Raw genomic sequence first — 21,716 nt, forward strand, 5'->3', positions numbered from 1 at the left:
GCCTTGTCTCATCACACTTTTACCACACAAATAAATAAAAGCAAATATGAATTTGATGGTAATTACGTATTTCTATAATTTACAGCTGGTGGCAGGCCCCGTAGCGGTGCAGCAGATCATCCTCTGTGGCATGATACTACGTGGAAGGCAACCGAAATCCCTTTTACAGTGAGTCCTGGTCCTCGCAACGGTGCTGCAGATCTTCAGTCTGATCAACCAATAGACTTTCTGGAGATATTTATGACTGACGAGCTGCTCATATGTGTTCAGACAAATATATATGCAGATAGTTACATTAGAGCTGAACAAGGTCACCTCCCACATGCGAGAACGCATGCATGGAAAGAGGTCACAGTTGAGGAGCTAAAGAAATTCTTTGGCCTTTTGTTTCTCACTGGTGTTCTTCACAAGCCTGACATTGAACTGTATTGGACTACGGGTGAGCCTATGTCGACACCGTACTTCAGCAAAACAATGTCTAGGAATAGGTTTCAGATCATTTGACGGTTTCTCCACTTCACTGATAATGACTTGAGTGATACTGCGGACAAGCTGTATAAAGTCCGCCCAGTATTGGACTACCTACTCTCCAAATTCAGAGACATGTTTGTTCCTAGTAAGAACATCAGCATCGATGAAGGCATGCTTCTCTGGCGTGGGCGCCTAGCTTTCAAGGTGTATAATCCCCAAAAGCCCATCAAATATGGCATAAAGTCATACATTCTGTGTAACTCTGCGACAGGGTACTGCTTCAATATGAAGCCATATTGTGGACTGTATTCTCCCCTAGAAGACACGGTTGTCTTTCTGCTCGATGGCCTAGCAGGTTACGGATACAGGTTGTTTATGGACAACTTTTATAACTCTGTCCATATGTGTAAATTACTTTTCGGTCTAAAAACACATGTGTGTGGCACATTGAGGAAGAACAGAGGCGAACCACCTGTCATCAGAGATATGACACTTTCTAGCCTGAAAGTTGGTGAGAGAATCATGCGGCACAATGACTCAGTGATGGTGTTGGCATGGCGGGACAAACGACTTGTGAGAATGATCACAAATCTCCACCAGGATGAGATGCAAACTGTCCTGGTGAGGCAGAGAGGCTTCAGAGAGAAAGTGCCACAAGAGAAGCCAGTTTCTGTGGTTGAATACAACCAGTTCATGAACGGCGTGGACCGGCTAGACCAAAATATTAGCTACTATCCATTTGTCAGGAAGTCAGCTAAGTGGACAAACAAATTTGTCATGTATATGTTTCAGATATGCATCTTCAATGCTTTAACCCTGTACAAGGCAAATAACCCAGATGGCAACTGTAAATGTCTCTACTCGTTCATGCAGAGTATAATCGAGTCCTGGACCACTGTGGGCCACCCCCCAGAGCAGGCAAGTTATGAGGAGGCACCTGGACCCAGTAGGAGAGCGCCAAACACTGACCCCCAAAGCAGGCTGGATGGCAATGTGGCAGCTCATGAACTGGTCCTGATCGCGCCCACCCCAAAACGAACGCACCCAGCAAAAAAATTCAGGGTTTGTACCCGAAAGGGGAAACGCAGCGAGACGAGGGTCCAGTGTAAGAGCTGTGGTGTCCCCTTACATACTGGGTCATGTACCACATTGTACCACTCAAAGGTCAACTATGCTGACCATTGATGTGTGTTACTGTTGTGTCTGTTGGGACAGCCTGTGTGTTACTGCTATAATGAGGGGAAGTACAGGTAGACACATTTGATTGATTGTGTTTTTGTTTGATGTGTGCAAAAGCCTGACTAAGCTTGAACAAGTTGCACTTTTCTCTTATAATTTTGTATTATGATAAATGATTATGCTCTGAGCCAGCCAACATCAGTAAATATGCTGCTAATTCCTGTTTTGTATATATTATTTGATCTATTATAATGTAAACATGTAAATAAAAGGGTCAAATCACTTTTCTGATTTAAGAGATTATTCTTTCACAAATTGGTGAAAACAACCTATATTTGTTGACGGAAGGGAACATGCTAGACACTCAATCTTTTCACAGATGAAACTAGAGATTTGTATCTGTCTTTTGAGATATTCCATGTGTTCATAGTCATATAGCATCATATATTTCTGACTGAAGAGATTATTCCTTCACAAAAATGGGTTTTTCAAATTTTCTACTGTTTTGGGTGAAAACAACCTATATTTGTTGATGGAACAGAACATGCTAGACACTCAATCATTTCAAAAAAAAAAGGAGGGGCTGCCCGGGCCCGGCAGAGCCCGAATTGTTTATTAAAAAAAAAGCCCTACCCAGCCCGAACCCGCCGGGCCCGGTCGGGCCCGGTCGGGCTTGGGCAAGGTTGCAGTGCACTAGCTCAAGAGGCTCAAATGGGGCCTTGGACAACCGACCGAGGACCAATTGAAGATCCCAACTCGGAGCCAGAGAACGTTTCACTGGCTTAAGGCGCCGAGCGCCAAGCAGGAAACGCTTCACAAGAGGGTGGCTGAACAACGCAACGCCCTCAAACCCCTCATAACAAGAGGATATAGCCGCAGCATATACCCTCACCGTCGAAGCCGACAGTCTATCAAGGATAGACTGAAGGAAGGAAAGGACAGCGTCCAGAGGGCAGGACACCGGGTCCCGGCCCCCCACCTTACACCACTCTTGGAAAATACGCCACCTACCCATGTAAACCGCGATAGTGGAGGGAGCATGCGCGTTCCGGATGGTGTCAACCACAGAAGGATCCATCCTCTCCAGACTCACCCTCTCACCAGCCAAACCATCAGCGGCTGGCCCAGCACAGGGAACTAACACAGAGACCTGTGCGCTTGAGAGAGGGCCCGCGATGACCAAGGAACAGGCCACGACGGGCTACCAAGAGCTGGATCAGGACCGGGAACCATACAGCTGTGCCCCGGTCCGGCGCAATCAGGATCAAGGTCCTGCGCTCCTGAACGTACCCGCCTCAACAACTGACCTAACAGATGTATGGGGGAAAAGAATCCCAGGCGGCCACGGAATCGGTCCCAGACCTGCCTGACTATGTCCGGACGTAATCCCCACTCGTCAGGGTGAGGACCACCCTGCGACATCACACCTGTACCCACATTCACCCTGCCGGGGATGCGGAGAGCCCTCAGGCTGCGCAGATGGAGAACGCCCATAGTCAGCCGCCCGCCGCCCGGTGCAGACGGGGGGAGCGTACTCCTCCCTGTCTGTCGATATACGACGCCGACGTCGTATTGTCCGTCCTGATCAAACACCGTTTGAGGACCAGAAGGACCGCCTTAAATACCAACACTTTGAACGTAGCGCAGACCGGGCAGCATGTCTTGCCAGCTGCCCCCTACTGCGTTGGCCCGACGCGTCTCCAGCGAGGGAGGCGTCGGTGAAAAACGTGACGTGTGACAGCCTACTGCCCATAGGGACCCCCCTGGTGAGGACCCCAGGCCCTACCCAGGGGGCGAGGTCCCCCAGTACCGACACGGGAACCTTAGCCGCTTCCACTTGCCTCTCACCGGGTCTATTTCCATACTGGAAAAAAACCACCTCCGTAACCTCCTCCTGGGGTGAAGAAGAGGCCAAGAGGGACCACGGAATGAGCAGATGCCATCATACCGAGCAGGCGTATCACGGACAGCGCCGTAACCGTCCTAGGACGGAACCTCCCGAGCGTGTCGACAACACACTCTGAGAGGGATGCCCATAGCACTCCACCCGTTGACTGGGAAGAGGAGTACTCTACTTCCAGTCTACAGCAAACCCCAGGCTGGTAGGAATTCCACCACCTGCCTGGTATGAGACCTGACGATCCACCTTGACCGCTAAGGACCAGAACATCGTCAGGGCAGAATACACTTCGTAACCCCTGACAACGCAGAGGCCCCAGTGCGGCCTCCACGCACTTGGTGAAGATGCGGAGAGCCAGAGAAAACAGGTAGGAGACGATCCAAAAAATGCTGAACCTTCCCATGGGACAGGTCCAGCATGGGTCTGACACCCCCCCCTCCCGATTTCTCGGGCACCAGAGAATACCGGGAGGAAAACGCCACGACGATGGCTTGCTTCGTCCACAGAGATTGGATCTCATTGACCAGAGCTGTCACTGCTGGTGACCCTGACAATAGGGTCTGTACCAAACCCGAAAACAGGTGGGGTTGTGTAAATACAAGTCCCCGCCTCAGCGTTCACTCCATCCACCTTGACATATGGTACTGCTGTAGCCATATGTGATGATACTCCCAACTCACCCGCCGCCATTTGGCGCAGGTCCGCTAGGAACTGTAGATAGGCGGCCCGGTCCCACCCGCTGTGCGTAGCCAACCCTGGACCCGTGCGAGCAGAGCGTTCCGTGTCGGGACATCTGACCCTGACACTAACCACGAGGCAATCGCACCCAAGGGGGGACCCCGACAGAAAGGGCCGGTTTGATACGGGGGAAGCTGACATCAGTCTAGGTGACAAAAGCTCCCCCACTGAACACCCCTCAGAACATGCTGAGGAGTTGTTCTGCAGCTGGACATGCAAGGTGTGAGGCCCCCATGGGTTCCTACACACCGTAGCCCTGCAGTGATATTACTACCACCCAAATCACGCGCGCCTGCGAGACCACTGCCAATCTTTCTGGAGTGGGAGGCACCAACATGATACCCAGCCTGGCAAAGGCGAGGTCGGGGAAGCCTGCACTGTGTGCCTCAAAAAAAGGCCTCGAGCCCCCCTGCTGACAACACTTGTAGTTGACAGACGTAACACCAGGCTCAACCAAACACAGCTTATGGTGTGGGAGCCGCTTGACAGCACAACATTCTCACGGACAGACCCAGGCTCAGCCATCAACTGGGTGTCAGCCCCTGTCCCCATGAGAAGCGAAACATGGGGCCGCATGCGCTTCTACGAAGGCTCGCGGCCCGCAGCCAAAGGAAACAAATCAGAGCCCCTTTTCCGCTGGTGTTGGGGGAGGGAGTGATCGGAGAGCGGGCTGCTCGCGGCAGGACGGCGACGGTTTCTCAGGCCGTGCTCATCCAACATGGCCGATCCCTCGGCCGCCAAGGCTGTCGGCCTTGTGGACACCTGTTGACTCAACGCCCAGGATACCTCTGGCGGGGGAAACATGGCCGCCTGTCGAGGGCCTCGCCATAGTTGCTGACGAGGCCGTGCTCTCACCTCTGGCTGCGCGGCGTGAGGCGGTGTGGGGCCTAGGACAAATACCGCCCGCGCTCCAGCGGAAGACCAAGATCCTCTGCGGAGAGGGGAGCCCTGAGGAGGGAACCTCCCTGCGGCTATAGCTTGCGGCTAGGTCAAAGCTAATAACGTCAACAACCTCGCGCAATGTTTCGACGTCGGCTGGCCCTCATGGCCCCGCCACCAGACACCATTTTTGACAGAAAAAACAGCAAGTCGAACAAAGTTACTAATCGCTGCCAATTCCATACCGTGGCGGTACAGGCTTAACACAGCCCACCAGCCACTCGCCGGGCCGACCCACCTCATGGCGTCGGCCGGGCGGGGCACTGTTTCAACATGCCAGAGGTAAAGGACTGATGCTAAACACGGAGCACCAGTGGTGGTTACAACCAGTAACCTCCACTGTGGTGTGCACCATGAAGGGGTTAATGAATAAATTAACTTAAAACACCACCAATATACTGTAGAATGGGCTAGCCCATACACAACGTTAAGGGGATGCGGACCAGAGAAAACCAGTCCCGCATTCATTCATAATATTCACAAACAGCACACCAGCCCTAGACCTCAGCCCATTCACCCATGAAAAGGTAAACAAAGCCCCCCCGCAATACTCCCACAGTAGACACCGATTGACCGTCAGCATGAATGGTTCAGAGGAGGGAAGACTGTAGACAGACATCCCTCAACAGGGAGACAACAGAAACAGTAGCCTAGCATAGCATAGCGTTAGCCGCACGCTCCAGGGTAACAGGGAAAACAACAGCGTTTACCCCGACATCCTGCCCCTGGCGCCGATACACAACTCGGTTGTCTCCCGGGACAACTCGAGCAACATCACCAACGCCAGCATTGTCATGCCTAGTGACATCCCACAGCGGGGAACATTAGAACAGTGACACAGCATTATAGCATTAGTATTAGCAGCGCGCCCCAAGATCGCCTGGAAAACGTCCAACTCAGAGGGACGTTTACCCAGACATCCTGCCCCTGGCGCCGACACACAACTCGGTTGTCTAACAGAACAACAAGCAGCATTACTAACACCAGCGTTAATGCCTGATGGCACAGAGCCTACCTGTGTACGAGCTAGCTCGATAGCCAAGCATCGTACACTGTCCCTCGATCTGCTGCCACAAGACGAGGAAACACCAGGACAGACCCGACGTGCCGTTGGAACATGCCGAGAAGATTCCAGGGGTTGGCAAATCTCCGGCGAATACTCAACATTGCGCAATTTCTCTATACTTTTCATAACGCTAGTTCACAGGGTGCAAGCATCCGCCATGATGGAAACGAAATAGAGGAAGGGCGAGTGGTGACCACGCCTGGTGCCTTATAGTACGGCACTGGGGCGGGGCCTGGTCAGATGCTGGGTACATTTGTTTTCGTTAATGAAGTACAGTAGGTACTGGAGATGAGGTACATCTCGATGGACGAAGAGCAAGACGCGATTCGCCAGTACGACTATATAACCTTCTGTAGTGTGGCAGTGAAAGGGTTAACCTGCGGTCGTGCAGCAGTGAAAGGGTTAACCTTCTGTGTATTGTCGCAGTGAAAGGGTTAACCGTTGGTAGTGCGTTCATTAGATTGTTTCCATCTGTTTTTTTCCCCCCATTTATTCAATGTCCGTTTACACATTTTTTTTCTCCCTTTATTGTTATTTGTGTTTTTGACCATGTTTAAACTCGCCTGTAATCTCTAATTGTTGGAAATTAGGGAAAGTCTCCATGGTTAATTTGATAATAAATAAAGGTTTCGGATTGAATACCAACATAAACAGTATACGACAGGATCTTCACAGAAAATTCACTGTATTCTTTTACAGATTACTTTTGTTTTTCTACTTTAAGTGTAAATGCCATAAAAATACAGTAAATTACCTTTTACCAAAATATGAACCATTAAATAAAGGTTGTAATCTGTGTAAATGTATTTGATTTTACTGTAATTTGACAGTAAATATTTGTAAAACATTTACCATTTTTTGTACAGTCTTCTTTTTTACAGTACTCTCCACAGGGCATACTGTTATAATGCTCCTCGTCTCTATGACATACAGTAATACCCCCTATAGGAACGGGGGGTTTTGGCTGTTATATGACTCGCAAGTCTTTTGACAAATAATGGCCAGGGCCAGGGGTCGTCGTATTTAAAGCCACTGTTTATCCAAATGCTCGGATGCGGTCCACCCCGCGACGTGGGCGGAACCTCCACCCTTTCATCCAGCCGGTGGGATCCCTACGTCATATTATATTAAGGCCAGCTGTGTGAGAGAGAGAGAGAGAGAGAGAGAGAGAGAGAGAGAGAGAGAGAGAGAGAGAGAGAGAGAGAGAGAGAGAGAGAGAGAGAGAGAGAGAGAGAGAGAGAGAGAGAGAGAGAGAGAGAGAGAGAGAGACACACACACAGAAAGAGAGGGAGAGAGGGAGAGAGAGAGAGAGGGAGAGAGATATATAAAATGATGTGCGTAGGGGTATTTTATTTCCATCAATGTAAGCATGCTTTAACTGAAAAGCAGCTCATTTCCTCTCAGAGTGCCGTTTCTAGTTATAGTCCACATTAAGCTCTTTGCTCTGTCGCCCAAAGTGTATGGATTTATAATATAGTCAACTGTTTGGGGATTTATTTTGGGAGGGAGAGTCATTCAGTGTACTGTATACACACATCTCTCTCCGGATCAACAGGAGGTAAGACTCTTTATCCAGAAAGGCACGTTTTTCTTATATAGCCCTATATCTTTTGGGAAATTCATTTGAGTTTGTTGATAGTCTGCTTGTTTGCTTGTTTGTTTGTTTGTTTGTTGGAGAACAGCAGTTGGTCTCTCTAAATAGACACGGGACGGTGACAGCGGTAAACATCTGGTGAGAGGCGTGCGTAAAATGTTCATGGCTAGAGAGTGTTTATAATTTTAGCTTTAAAGCAACCTACGGTACGTACAACTCTTAAAAGTATGTGCATTGCAGTTTGTGGGGTATCACTCTGGAATGGTCTAGATGCGAGTATAAAATTATATTGACAGACTAATGATTGACAGTTTCCAACCCCTCCCCGAGTCCCCGCGCGGCTCCTCTGTTGCTCCTCTGTTGCCCCCCCCCCCCCCCCCCCCGCGCGCGGGCAGAGAGGAACAGAAAACATGGCTACAACACCACGGTGTAAAAATACACACACAGCTCTTACATCAGGGCGCTGCTGCTGTTGCTGGATATTTTGGGTGCTCTTCCAGTTTTACCATCGGAGCGGTTGGTTGAGCTGCTCTAGGTGTCGTCGGTGCCTCGGGAGTCGGGATTGCACCGGCAGCAGCTCCCCGGCAGTGAGTGGAGCGCGAGGCGACACAACGGTTGTTGTCGGTTGGAGTAAAAAAGAAAGAAGAAAACAAACCGTCATACTTTTTTTTTTAACAACAAAGGATCTACAGGAGGAGGACTATCGAGAGGCGCGCGACACACCGCACAGCCGGTACACCGCGGGGGGGGGGGGAGTCCAGCATGCCCGCATGCCCGCCTGCTGACCTTGTGTCGCGAGGCACCGGGCGGGGAGACATGGAGAGAGGGCCACGTGCGGCGGCCACCGGAGCCAGCAGCAGCAGCAGCGCGAGCCCCGCGGAGAGGAGGAGCTCCCGCGCGACGGCGACGGGGCAAACCGCCGGGTTTGGATAATTCGCTTTGTCACCAGAAGTATTTTTTTTGTTTTGTTTTTCTTGTTAGTCCAGGGCGTGTAAAAAGTACAGAGAAATGATACTTCAGTGAAAGTATGGGTACCGTCTCAAAATATTACATGAGTAAAAGTCAGAGTATCTGGCTAAAAACACACTCGAGTAAAAGTAAAAAAAAACGTTTCTACTTTTAAATGTAGCCTACTTAAGTACTAAAAAGTAAAAGTAAAAACGTTCTATTCTTCTGATAGCAGGTGTTGAATCAAGGACCAATTTTCCATTGATGGGGATTTGATTGGCTGTTTTTAAATAAAGCACGGCCGCAGGATTAATAACCTTAACGTTAGTTCGGCCAGAGAAACAAATATACTAATTAAAATGGTTGGACCTGCGAGATTTGTACTTTGTACTTTGTAGGTCTGCATTTTAAATGTAAGGAGTAAAAAGTGTTTTTTTCCTCTGAAATGTAATTGAGTAAAAGTACAAGTATACAAACCTAATAATACTCGAGTAAAGTACAAATCCCCCAAAACATTACTTAAGTATTGTAACGAAGTACAATTACTCAAGTACTTTACACCCCTGCTTATACTGGTTGGTGGGGAAATGTGGAACGCGTTTGGGAACGGCTCCTCCGGGGTGCACGGCGCCGCCGTGGCGGGCGGGGGCAACGTGCCGTCCCAGGGATGGGAGTTTGTGCCGTGCTCCCGGCTGGAGAGGGAGAGGGGCGGCAGGGGGAAGAGTCGCAGCCCGCTGCGCAGGATCTCCTCCCCGCCCGCGGCCTTCAGCCAGATCTTCGAGGCCGGCGGCGCGGTGGTGGGAGGGACGCCGCTCGAGATCCTCAGGGGACAACTGTGGCCAGGGCTCGAGCCCCGCCATGATCAGCGTCACCTCGAGCCCCAGCAGCGTCAGGTCGAGCCCCAGCAGCGTCAGGTCGAGCCCCAGCATCAGCAGCAGCAGCAACAGCAGCAGCAGCACCATGCGCGGCTGAAGAAGAAGTTTGAGGAGTTGAAAAAGCGACACGGGCAGGACAAGGAAGAATGGATGCGCGACAAGGAGTCTCTGTTGAGAGAAGTGGCTGATATACAAGTAAATCGGAGTGAATCTTATATATCTGTTTTATTTTTTGGTGCACAAGAAAGTTGAGATGATAATATGACTGACAGCCCTGCTTGGTCACAGCAGCTCTGATTTGAAGAGCTAGTAATCTTTTTTTGTATATACCTGTCTGATTATATATCGCATTTTTTTTTGTTTTATTTTCATTTTCAGCAACTTTTTGTTGGGTGGATAATAGTAGGCTACACTGTAAGAAAAAAAGCTGCAACAAAACAGTAAATGTCTGGCATCAATGGTTTCCAAATACTTACTGTGAAATTACAGTAAAATAAAATACATTTACAGATTACAACCTTTATTTAACGGTTAATATTTTGATAAAAGGTAATTTACTGTATTCTTATGGTATTTACACTTAAAGTAGAAAAACAAAGGTAATCTGTAAAATAATACAGTGAATTTCCTGTGATTTTTTTTAATTTTCTTTACAGTGTATACTTGAGAGAGTAGAAACCATAAAAAAAAAAGTTATTAGATTATTTCCTATAGTCGCCAGGTCTCGTTCGCTCCCCTCGCGCCATTAGCCGCGCGCGGGGTGAAAACAAACGGCTCACTGTTTTAGCCCCTTTCACTGCCGTGGGTTAACCTTCTGTAGTGCGGCAGTGAAAGGGTTAACCTTCTGTGTATTGTCGTCGCAGTGAAAGGGTTAACCGTTTGGTAGTGCGGCAGTAAAAGGGTTAAGCCTCTCTCAGATAGCCCGCTGCCCACCCACCCAGCGGTTAGTCTCTCTCTCTCTCTCTCTCTCTCTCTCTCTCTCTCTCTCTCTCTCTCTCTCTCTCTCTCTCTCTCTCCCTCTCTCTCTCTGGGTATAACGCCGTTGTCTCTCTCTCATTGTGCTCCTGCTCCGGTGTGCTGCAGGGAGGGGAGAACAGGAGGATTCTGCTGGACCTGAAGTCGGTTCTGGAGGAGGTGCAGGCGGAGGTGAAGAGGGAGGAGGAGAAGAGGAGCGAGCTGCAGCTGGAGTACACCCGGGACAGAGGCGCCTGGGAGCTCGAGCGCCACGAGCTCAAATGCAGGATTGCACAGGTAGGAAGATACACACACTGACTGACTACTGTACTGTGTGTGTGTGACTAATTTTATTTTTTATTTTACCTTTATTTTACCAGGTAGTCACTTGAGATCAAAGATCTCTTTTGTCGAGCAAGACCTGGCCAAAATGGCAGCAAAAACAAAAACAAACATACAAAATACACAAAACACAGACGGAGACATAAAAGGCAAAGTGGGGCAAGGGGATACATTTGAGCTGCAGCAAATTAGATTGAATGGGATTGGGGGGAGATTGGAGGGCAGGGTAAAAAGGTAGAAAGAGGATGGAAGGTGAGGCTTTGCAGGAGGTTGCTGGGGAGAGAAGGTCAGGTTAAATATTAAAATATAACAGCACATTATGCAGTGAAGCAGCGACATTCTCCCATCTCATTCTTTAAAATGCCCTTAATTTGAACTTTAAAATCAGATATGGTAGTGAGGGCCTGCAGTTTCAACGTTTTTTGAAGTCCATTCCAGGCAGAGGGAGCAGAGAACATGAAGGCCCTTTTCCCAAACTCTGTGCGGGTTCTGGGTGCTGAGGCATATAAATAGTACAATATATAATATATAAATAGAGGGAGGGAGGGAGAACGACGGAGTGAGAGGGAGGGAGGGAGAGAGAGAACACACACAAGATACACTGACGTACTGTTTGTCTGTTTGTTGTTCCTAAGTAAACGCGCGTGTGTGTCTGTGTGCGCACATGTGGGTTTGTCCAAAAACAGTTGATTAGATTAGATTCGACTCAATTAAAATGTATTGTCATCAGTGTTGGGACTAACGCGTTACAAAGTAACGCGTTACAGTAACGAAGTTACTTTTGGCGAGTTCTAGTACTCTAACGCATTACTTTTGAAATTCAGTAACGCTACTTACGTTACTGAATGGTTCGTCACTGCGTTATTTGCGTTATATACGGCGTAGATTGATAGCGAGCGGTAGTGATTATTATTATTATTATTATTATTATTATTATTATTATTATTATTATTATTATTATTATTATTATTATTATTATTATTATTATCCTCATATCCTCTCTGGCTGCGGGGAAATGCTGTGCTGGGGGCGTGTTTTGTTTACTATTCCTGACTGATAATGGCAGCGCCCAGCGCCCTCGCGTATTTCTCTTTTGTCGAGCGAAAAGAAAATAACGTTTTAGTTATGTCATTTGTGTTTTGGCTCAAAGATACTGGAGTCTAAGTTAACGTTAACTACCAGGACTCATCCAAATCCACTCGCCACCCGCGTAGAATGATACGAGGCGACACACAGCAAATGGGACGGAAAACTATTTCCAACTACTTGGAGAGAGAATATACAGTACAACATGGAAATGAGATAAAGAAAATGTTGCTGCTGGAATAACGTTACATCTCGACAGACACTGGTGAGGTGAGTGCAGTGATGTGATGTGAATGTAAATGAATGGAAACTCAAGTTGATCAACGAATCTCATCAATACTAATCAAACAATATAAATATAGTCCTTTCATGCACAATTGATATCCTAACTATTCTAACGTTGCAATGCACGATTGATATCTTAAACAACGTTGCAAGACGGTTTATTATAATGAAACGCTCCGGCGACAGATATCAAGGCTGTTCAAGCACTTATTTTAAACCTAGAACCTAGACGTGCATGCACGCAAACCTAAACGTGCATGCGCGCAACCTACAACGTGCCTGCGCTCAACCTCCCCGAGCAATTAGGCACGGTGCATTTCTTATTACGTCGGGACATTTGTGTTTGTGTCAGATTTGTGTTTGTATCTCTAGACCACATTGCTTAGCAGAGTTCAGTGATGTGAATGGAAACTGTCAAGTTGATCAACCGATTTTGAGTAAATGCATGGGAGCAATTTTTTTATTCTTCAAGTAACTAAATAGTTACTTTTCACAGTAACACATTACTTTTGGGTGTAAGTAACTAGTAACGTAACGGAGTTACTTTTGAAATGAGTAACTAGTAAAGTAACTGAGTTACTATTTTTCAGTAACTAGCACAACACTGATTGTCATCATGCAGAACAAGTACAGTACAACGAAAAGAAGTCATGGCATCCAACCAGAGTGCAAATGTAACAGTAAACAGTAATATACAATGTACATTTTTGCATTTTTCTATTTAAGACCGAAGCTTGTAACAGATATTTACTTGAGTAAAATCATGGAATTAATGTAAAATCAACACAAAGAAAGTATATTTAGATTCAAAGACTATTTTAATAGCTTTCTTTGAATACAGTTTCTCTCCTGTGAAATACAAATGTTCAACAAAACCATCAACATTGACTCAGCTAGACCTCTTTCTTATATCCGCGGCGCTAAGATTGAAGATTCTTCACTCCATAGATTAATGTAGATTCATTTATTTTAATGCTTTAAATAATTTAAATTAATCTCAAGTTAAAGCATTCATTTTGACAGCCCTAATATATATATATACTAGTGCTGTCAGGCGATTAAAAAAATTAATCTAATTAATTACAGGATTTGTAATTAATTAATCTAATTAATCGCATTTTAATCGCATAACCATTTTATGCCTGATATTCTATATTCTATAATCATATTTCAAATAGCATGTGTCCGGATGGCAGAATTCAGTACTGTATCTACAAAACCTTCTGTTTAATCATCTTCCATCTATTAATTTGCTTAGATTTTTCAGGTCTGGTCAATTTGAGCATAGTGTTATTCACAGTCAAAAAAAAAAAAAAATTTATTGATATTCTCATTTGGTTCATTACAATTTACTCAAGCCCAGTAACAGACACAGTATTTCTGACACTGGGAATACATTCCCTGAGATCCATAGATGTCCCTAGAATCAGATACCAAGAACATGCAAATGGACCATATAAAAAAAAGTCTGTAATGTGTATTCTACGTTCTTATGGAATGAATGAGATAAAAAAAAATGTATTAAAAAAAAAAAAAATTGTAATTAATTTTGAGTTAATTTTCATAACGCGATAATTTGCTGTGTAATTAATTAATCTAATTAACGCGATAAACTGACAGCCCTAATATATACACAGTAAGAATAAGTATATATATAGTATATACAACATTAGTACATGCTATCATACAGATATGTTATATGCACAATTAATGTTGCACAATAGCAGTGTTTTCAATGATGTTGATGATGATCATGATGATGATGGTGTGTGGGACACTTGTGTATTCATTCATTAACCCTTTCATTCATTAAATGTTAGCCTATTGTGTGTGTGTGTGTGTGTCTGTGTCTGTGTCTAAATCTGACATCTGGTTTTGTGTAAATTGGACCGACCACATTTGCCACTTAGTTTGTAAGGTGATAATTCACTCTGGCATCCAGCCAAGTCCAGCCGCCTGGCTCACGTGTGTGTGTGTGTGTGTGTGTGTGTGTGTGTGTGTGTGTGTGTGTGTGTGTGTGTGTGTCTCTGTGCGTGTGTGTGTGTGCGCGTGTCTCTGTGCGTGTGTGTCTGTGCGTGTCTCTGTGCGTGTGTGTCTCTGTGCGTGTCTCTGTGCATGTGTGTGTCAGTTTAGACAAAAGCTTTGTGGTGTGAAGGAGACAATCCAGGAAAAGCCTGGAGCAGAAACATACTGTAGACGCTCAGCTTTCAGCAGCTCTATACCTTCTGTAGATTACATTACATTAGATTACATTAGATTACATTACATTAGATTACATTACCTTATATTAGATTACAATGTATTCAACCAGAGTGCAAATGTAACAGTATATTGTGCAATAGTAATACATGTACAGGTGATTAAACTGGGTATAAAATATAGAAATGAGTACTACTGAGTAATAGTGCTGATCAGATGTATGTACAGAGTTGTAGTAATGTGTACAGTGATACAGGTATAAAGACACTATGCTAGTAAGTCACACTGGCCAGCAGTGTCACCAGTAAGAGTTAAATAATATTTCTTTTTCTTTTAAGTATTTAAAAAAAAAAAGGAGGCGGTCATAGATGCCGAGCGTTCACGGGCCGGGCCGCGTCTGTCTGTCACTAGGCAGAGTCTGCTCCTGTCAGGTCTGCTGACCAGGATGATAACATTGGTCAGACTCGAGACACTTTCAGACTGAAAGATGGAGTCAGACGGAATGCGGTTTCGAGGAGGAGCAGGGGAATCTGCTGGTGACCTCACACGGAGTGTTTGTGACAGCGGGGGGGGGGCTCGTAAACACACAACGTGTTCTGCTACATGGTTATGAAGACCAGTGGGGCACAGTGGAGGAGAGGAGAGGAGAGAGGGGGGGGAGGGAGGGAGGGGGATGGAGAGAGGGAGAGGAGGGAGGAGAGAGAAGGAAGGAGAGAGAGGGAGAGAGAGATAGAGGGAGAGGGGGGGAGGGAGAGGAGGGAGGGAGAGAGAAGGAAGGAGAGAGGGAGAGGGGGGGGAGGGAGGGAGAGAGAAGGAAGGAGAGGGAGGAGGGGGGGAGAAGGAAGGAGAGAGAGAAGGAAGGAGAGAAGGAGTGAGGGAGAAAGACGGAGTGAGAGGGAGGGAGGGAGAGAGAGAACACACACACACAAACAAACAACATTGAGAGATGAAGTCTTGCATCATAGCTCTAGGGACAGGCTTGCTTTCTGAGAAGTGATGATGTGTATATGACTCAGTCACTCACACTGGCATCATAGTAAAAAGGTTGTGTGTGTCTGTGCACGTACTAGCAACATGTATGCCTACGCGTGTGCGTGTGTGTGTGTGTATGTTATACTGGACCGTATAGTCCAGTATCTGGTATTAAACAGGTCATCCTAGCTCTGGATCAGTTGCCAGTAGACTTAATAATAATAACTGGACTTTGGAGAAGTCTTTATTTGGCATGCAGGCAGACACATGCGATGGGCGGCACACACACAGGAACACACACACATGCAGTTTGTTGGGTCGCCGATGTGATTGAGTCTCTGCACTTGACCCATCCCGTCGTCCCCCCCCCCCCCCCCCCCCCCCCCCCCCCCCCAGGCAGCCGGGAGGCGTGTAGCTTATTCCCAGCGGAAGAGTGCGTCGCGTGCTTCCGCGTTTTCTCTGATTGGCCATGACGCCCATGTGACCACGGCAGCGCGAGAGAGCTGCAGCGCGGAAATAGGCTGTCTATTGCCTCGCGCTGCAACGCGGAAATAGGCTGTCTATTGCCATTCTCTAAGACAAACTCTAACCTTAACCAGCTCCTTAACAGCGCCTAAACTTAACCCTTCTAACCTTAACCAACTCCGAAACAATGCCTAACCTTAACCTTAACCTTAAGTTAACATGCCTAAACTTAACCGGCGAAAGAATGCACGTTTAAAAAAAATAAATAAATTGAAGGGATTCGAACTTGTCACCAACGGACCGCAGGACCGCAGCGCTGCCAGTTGAGCTAAGCGTCGAATGAAAATCATTGGGGATTACGGCTACATAATGCCGCAAGCTCTGCCGCTCCGCTCTGCGGCTGCCGCGCTTGCCGCAGGGCGTGTCGCAGCCAGTCAGGGAAAACGCGGAAGCACTCGGCAGCACTCTTCCTCTGGGAATAAGCAATAAGCAGCCGGGAGCACATAGGGGCGTCTGCGTGGGGCCGCGCTCGGGAGACCAATCCAAGTGCTCCTGTCCGTCCTCGTCAGGGATGCGACAACGTTAGCGATCTGTTGTGCATGTTTTTCCATTGGGTTTCTCTTATCGGGAGGGGAAACCCTTGCGAGCATGGGGAGAACATACGAAGATACCCCACCTGGGTACCTGGCAACGCGGAAACCTGGTCCCCAAGCGGGAATCGAACCCTGGACCTTCTAGCTGTGAGGCGACAGTGTTAACCACTACACCGCCGTGCCGCCCTGTGTGCACTTAGAATATGTTTCCCATAATTAACTCCAGAAAATGACATGTCCTCTTTAAAAGCTGAAAGTCAGTTTTGTTTATGTCAAGATCAAAGCAATACTAAGGCCTGGAATCCACTTATCTGACATGCGTGCATGCACACACACACACACACACACACACACACACACACACACATGCACACGCACGCACATACGTGCACACGCACAAACACATGCACAAACACACACACGCACAAACACATGCACACACAGGCACAAGCACGCACAAATACACACATACCCACACAGCATCCGTCTCTTTTTAACGAACTCACTTTTAATGAACACACACATACATACATACATACATACATACATACATACATACATACATACATACATACATACATACATACATACATACATACATACATACATACATACATACATACATACACACACACAAATATATTGATTGCATGAACAGAGCGAGGGGAATGTTGGTTTGGCAGGGAGGGGTTCTGTGCAGGGAGGATAGGTAGTAGTAATACTAATAATAGAACATAGAACAACGTGCAAAGTAGTAATGATAATAGTGATGACTGTAGTAGTAGTGAACAAACTTTGACTAGTGAACAGCAGTGAGGGGCAGAATTCAACCAGACAGTAGTAATAGTGATGATGGTATACAATTATACATGGTCCAAACCATAGTAACACACCAGAGTCCATGCAGTGTTTATTATTAATAGAATAGAATAGAATAGAATAGAAATACTTGTATTATCCCGTGGGAAATTTGACACTGCAAATCGCTCAACATTTAAACATTTAGACAGGACAGGTCACAAATTAGAATAATAACACAAATCAAATCAAGTTGCCTAGGATAAGAGTAGAGTAAAATAGAATAAAATGAAATGAAATAAAATATACAGAAATAAATACAGTAAAAATATACTGAGCATGGGGGAAGCAGTGTAAACAATTTGGTCAATATAATTATAATTTAAATCTAACTAAATGAAATATATATTCCAGTATTCACAGTGTCACAAGGTGCAGTATGCTTCAGGTAGTGTATTGTCCTCCTTGGGTTCCTATAAGTCCTAGATCAATGTCTGGCAGCCGTCGCTGCCCCCTGTTGTGGAGCCTGGAGGCCGCTAGTCACGGCCTCCTGCCACTATTGAGCTGCCACTCTGTGCTCAGTGATGCAGTGAGGCACAGTGATGCATTATATAGTCTGATGGCTGTTGGAATGAAGGACTTCCTGTGCCGTTCAGTGCTGCATTTGGGTAGTGTGAGCCTAGCACTGAACATGCTCCTCCTGTCAGCCAAGTCTGTGTATAGTGGGTGGGTGGGGTTTTCCCTGATGGCCTGGAGCTTAGCAAGGCTCCTCCTCTCCGCCACCCTCGCTAGAGAGTCCAGCTCCACCCCAACCACGCTGCTGGCCTTCCTGACCAGCTTATCCAGCCTGGTTGTGTCCACTGCTCTCAGTCCGCTGCCCCAGCAGGTCACAGCGTACAAGAAGGCGCCCGCCACCACCGACTCATAGAACATCCTCAACATCCTTGTACAGACATTGAAGGATCTCAGCCTTCTGAGGAAGTAGAGTCGGCTCTGGCCCTTCTTGTATAGTGCCTCTGCATGTTTTGACCCGTTCAGTTTGTTGTCGATGTGCACACCGAGGTATTTGTACACCTCAACCATGTCCACATCAACTCCCCTGATGGAAACGGGGGTCACAGGTGCACTCCTCCTCCTCCCCAGCTCCAGAACCAGTTCCTTGGTCTTCGCTAGGGATGCCCCCCGGACCCCGGTTTTAAACGGGAACCGGTACTATATTAGAAAATACCGGAGTATTTATAAGCTCCGACGTCCTCGGTACTGCTATCGATACTCTAGAGAAATTATTATTATTATTATTATTATTATTTAAAAGTTGCGAACGATCTCTCCTCTCTCTGTCTCTGCACGAGAAGCGAGTCGCAGCGAGTCATTATTACACACACTCCTCGCGAGTCGCGCTACACATACATACGGGTACTCCTTAATGAAAGCGCTGTCAATAGTATGCAGCTGCAGCACGTCAGACCGCAGCGCTTACAAGCCCCGCACATACAAGCCCCGCACACCTGATGTGCTGCAGCTGGAAGCATCTCAGCGCTGTCTCCGTGCTGACGCGCGCTGCACACAGACACAGACAGCTCTGCATGGACTGAGTCGTGATGGCGGATAGAGCGAAGCGTTCACAAGTGCAACAAAACATTTGCCAGTAAGGGTGGCAATACGAGCAATCTATCAAAACATTTGTTTGCAAAACACTATATTAGTTTGCAGAAATGCGCCGTATTCGACTGCCTTGCGCGCAGTGGTCCATCTGCATCCACGTCCACTGCAGCCGGTAAGCCAAGATACGGAGTTTCCTAGGCTAATAACGAATTATTACAAATAGGCTAATAAACAAAATAATTGTTTAGCTACAAATACTACAATCTAAAAACTTTTTATAGATCGTCAAGCTGAGGTCAGCCACCAATGTGTCCCAGTGAGCCCACCACACATCCTCTCTACCTCCACCACCCAAAGTCCTTTCTCCCTAGCAGCTAGAGGAAAGATGACAGAGGATAGGGTGAAGGAGTGTCACAGGGCTGTGACAAAGTTTGTTGTCAAAGGCCTGCACCCGTTCTCTACAGTGGAGTCCAAGGACTTTAGGTAACAACTAATCATTCAGTGTATATCGTTTTTTTTGTATACATAGTTGTCTAACTTGTCTGTTGTTGTTATAAGTTATTATTGAAGCAGCTATTCCCACCACTCCACACAAATTTACAATAATTCAATCATTTCTAATCTTTACTGTAGGGAGATGACCAATGCTCTCAACTGCAAATATAAAAATCATAAAAAAATTATCAAAAAGAACCGATAAGAGTATCGATAAAGTACCGAACCGTTAAACAGTATCGATAGGAGTAGTAGTATCGATAAAATCCTAACGATACCCATCCCTAGTCTTCGCCACATTTAGCTGCATGTGGTTTTTATCGCACCATGTGACAAAGTCCACTACCAGTTCCCGGTATTCCCTCTCGTCACCGTCCTTTATACATCCCACTATTAAGGTCACTTTCACATATAGTTTTGGTGGACTCGGTGCGGTTCTGGTGGTGAAGTTGCAACATTGTTGCATTCTTCATTTGGTTCGCCTGCGTTCACATAGAAATCTGTGAGGCGCACCCGAACCTTCTGAACAATGTCACGCGGTCGAAAAGGGCGCTTGTCTATTGGACAGTGGAAATGTGTGTGTGGCTGCAAGCCTGTGTGTGTCTGTGTGTGGACTGTCTGCGAGCCCTCCACGCGCGAGTTTTGACATGGCATTGATCCATTGTTCTATTGAAGCACATTACCACCATCCTCTCGCTAAACAACTTGTAGACCACAGTGTTTTTATGAGTGCCCACAAGTAGCTGTTTTATTAATAATATAATAAGCCACGTTTTTTCTTCCTTCTTCCCAAGATGCACAGATAGATAGATAGATAGATAGATAGATAGAGAGAGAGAGAGAGAGAGAGAGAGAGAGAGAGAGATAGATAGATAGATAGATAGATAGATAGATAGATAGATAGATAGATAGATAGATAGATAGATAGAGAGATAGATGCAGTGTGCTTGTTTTGCAGTGAGTGCTGCGAGCAGTGGTAATAATAATCACTTCCTATATTTGGTTTGCGTTTGGTTCGATGAAGCCGAACCGAGACCGACGTTTTCAGGCGGACCAGAGTTCGCCTGTTTGGTCCGCGAACCGAGTTCCACACGCATTCACACAAACCCGAAAAACCGGACTATCGAATTCTGGTCCGAAAGTCCGGACCAAACAGCCCCTGTGTGAAAGCGACCTAAGAGTCAGATAGTCCTAACAATGTTTATTATCAAGAGTCAGATAGTCCTAACAGTGTTTATTATTAAGAGTCAGATAGTCCTAACAGTTCTCACAGTCTTCATATCCCTCCTAGTTACACACAGTCCTCATATCCCTCCTAGTTACACACAGTCTTCATATCCCTCCTAGTTACACACAGTCTTCATATCCCTCCTAGTTACACACAGTCCTCATATCCCTCCTAGTTACACACAGTCTTCATATCCCTCCTAGTTACACACAGTCCTCATATCCCTCCTAGTTACACACAGTCCTCATATCCCTCCTAGTTACACACAGTCCTCACATCCCTCCTACTTACACATACACAGTCCTCACAGACAGACAGACAGACAGACAGACAGACAGACAGACAGACAGACAGACAGACAGACAGACAGACAGACAGACAGTCAGACAGACAGACAGACAGACAGACAGACAGACAGACAGACAGACAGACAGACAGACAGACAGACAGACAGACAGACAGACAGACAGACAGACAGACAGACAGACAGACAGACACACAGACAGACAGACACGCAGACAGACAGACACGCAGACAGACAGACCCGCAGACAGACAGACACGCACACAGGCAGACAGACAGACAGACAGACAGACAGACAGACAGACAGACAGACAGACAGACAGACATTCTCATATACTCCAGAATAAACGTTTCATTGCCCGTGTTTCCAGCGTCTACTCCTCATGGACCTGACGAAACGTTATAAATTAAAAGTTTATTCTGGAGCATATGAGCGTGTGGGTTCTATTCTCTTTATTGTGATTATTACCTAACCCACCGGAGACGCTGGCCATGACATCCCTTAGAAATTAGCTTAGTTACCAACTCTCTGAAGACCTAAATAACTTCACTTTAACTGCGCGTGGCAATTTAGCGCCGATCTTTGTGAGTGTTTTCGCGATGAGGCTCATTTGCATAGAAAGGGGCACATTTTCCTCCCCATATTACCTAATTTAAATACCCGCTAGTAGCATGGATGCA

General features: G+C 46.6%; 1 protein-coding gene across 1 annotated transcript in view; it reads left to right on the forward strand.

The window, feature by feature from the left end:
* Positions 1 to 9,422: 9,422 nt before the first annotated feature.
* LOC311223552 (uncharacterized protein) overlaps positions 9,423 to 21,716 on the forward strand; it is a gene marked incomplete at its 5' end in the record, with an annotated part of 97,469 nt that continues 85,175 nt past the window's right edge. The window contains 2 exons of the mRNA XM_084308332.1: positions 9,423 to 9,905; positions 10,794 to 10,961. Coding sequence (XP_084164458.1) covers positions 9,423 to 9,905; positions 10,794 to 10,961 — 651 coding nt within the window. The remainder of the gene's footprint in view (positions 9,906 to 10,793; positions 10,962 to 21,716) is intronic.

Source organism: Notolepis coatsorum, assembly GCF_963971535.1.
Source record: "Notolepis coatsorum genome assembly, chromosome: 2".
NCBI lineage: Eukaryota > Metazoa > Chordata > Actinopteri > Aulopiformes > Paralepididae > Notolepis > Notolepis coatsorum.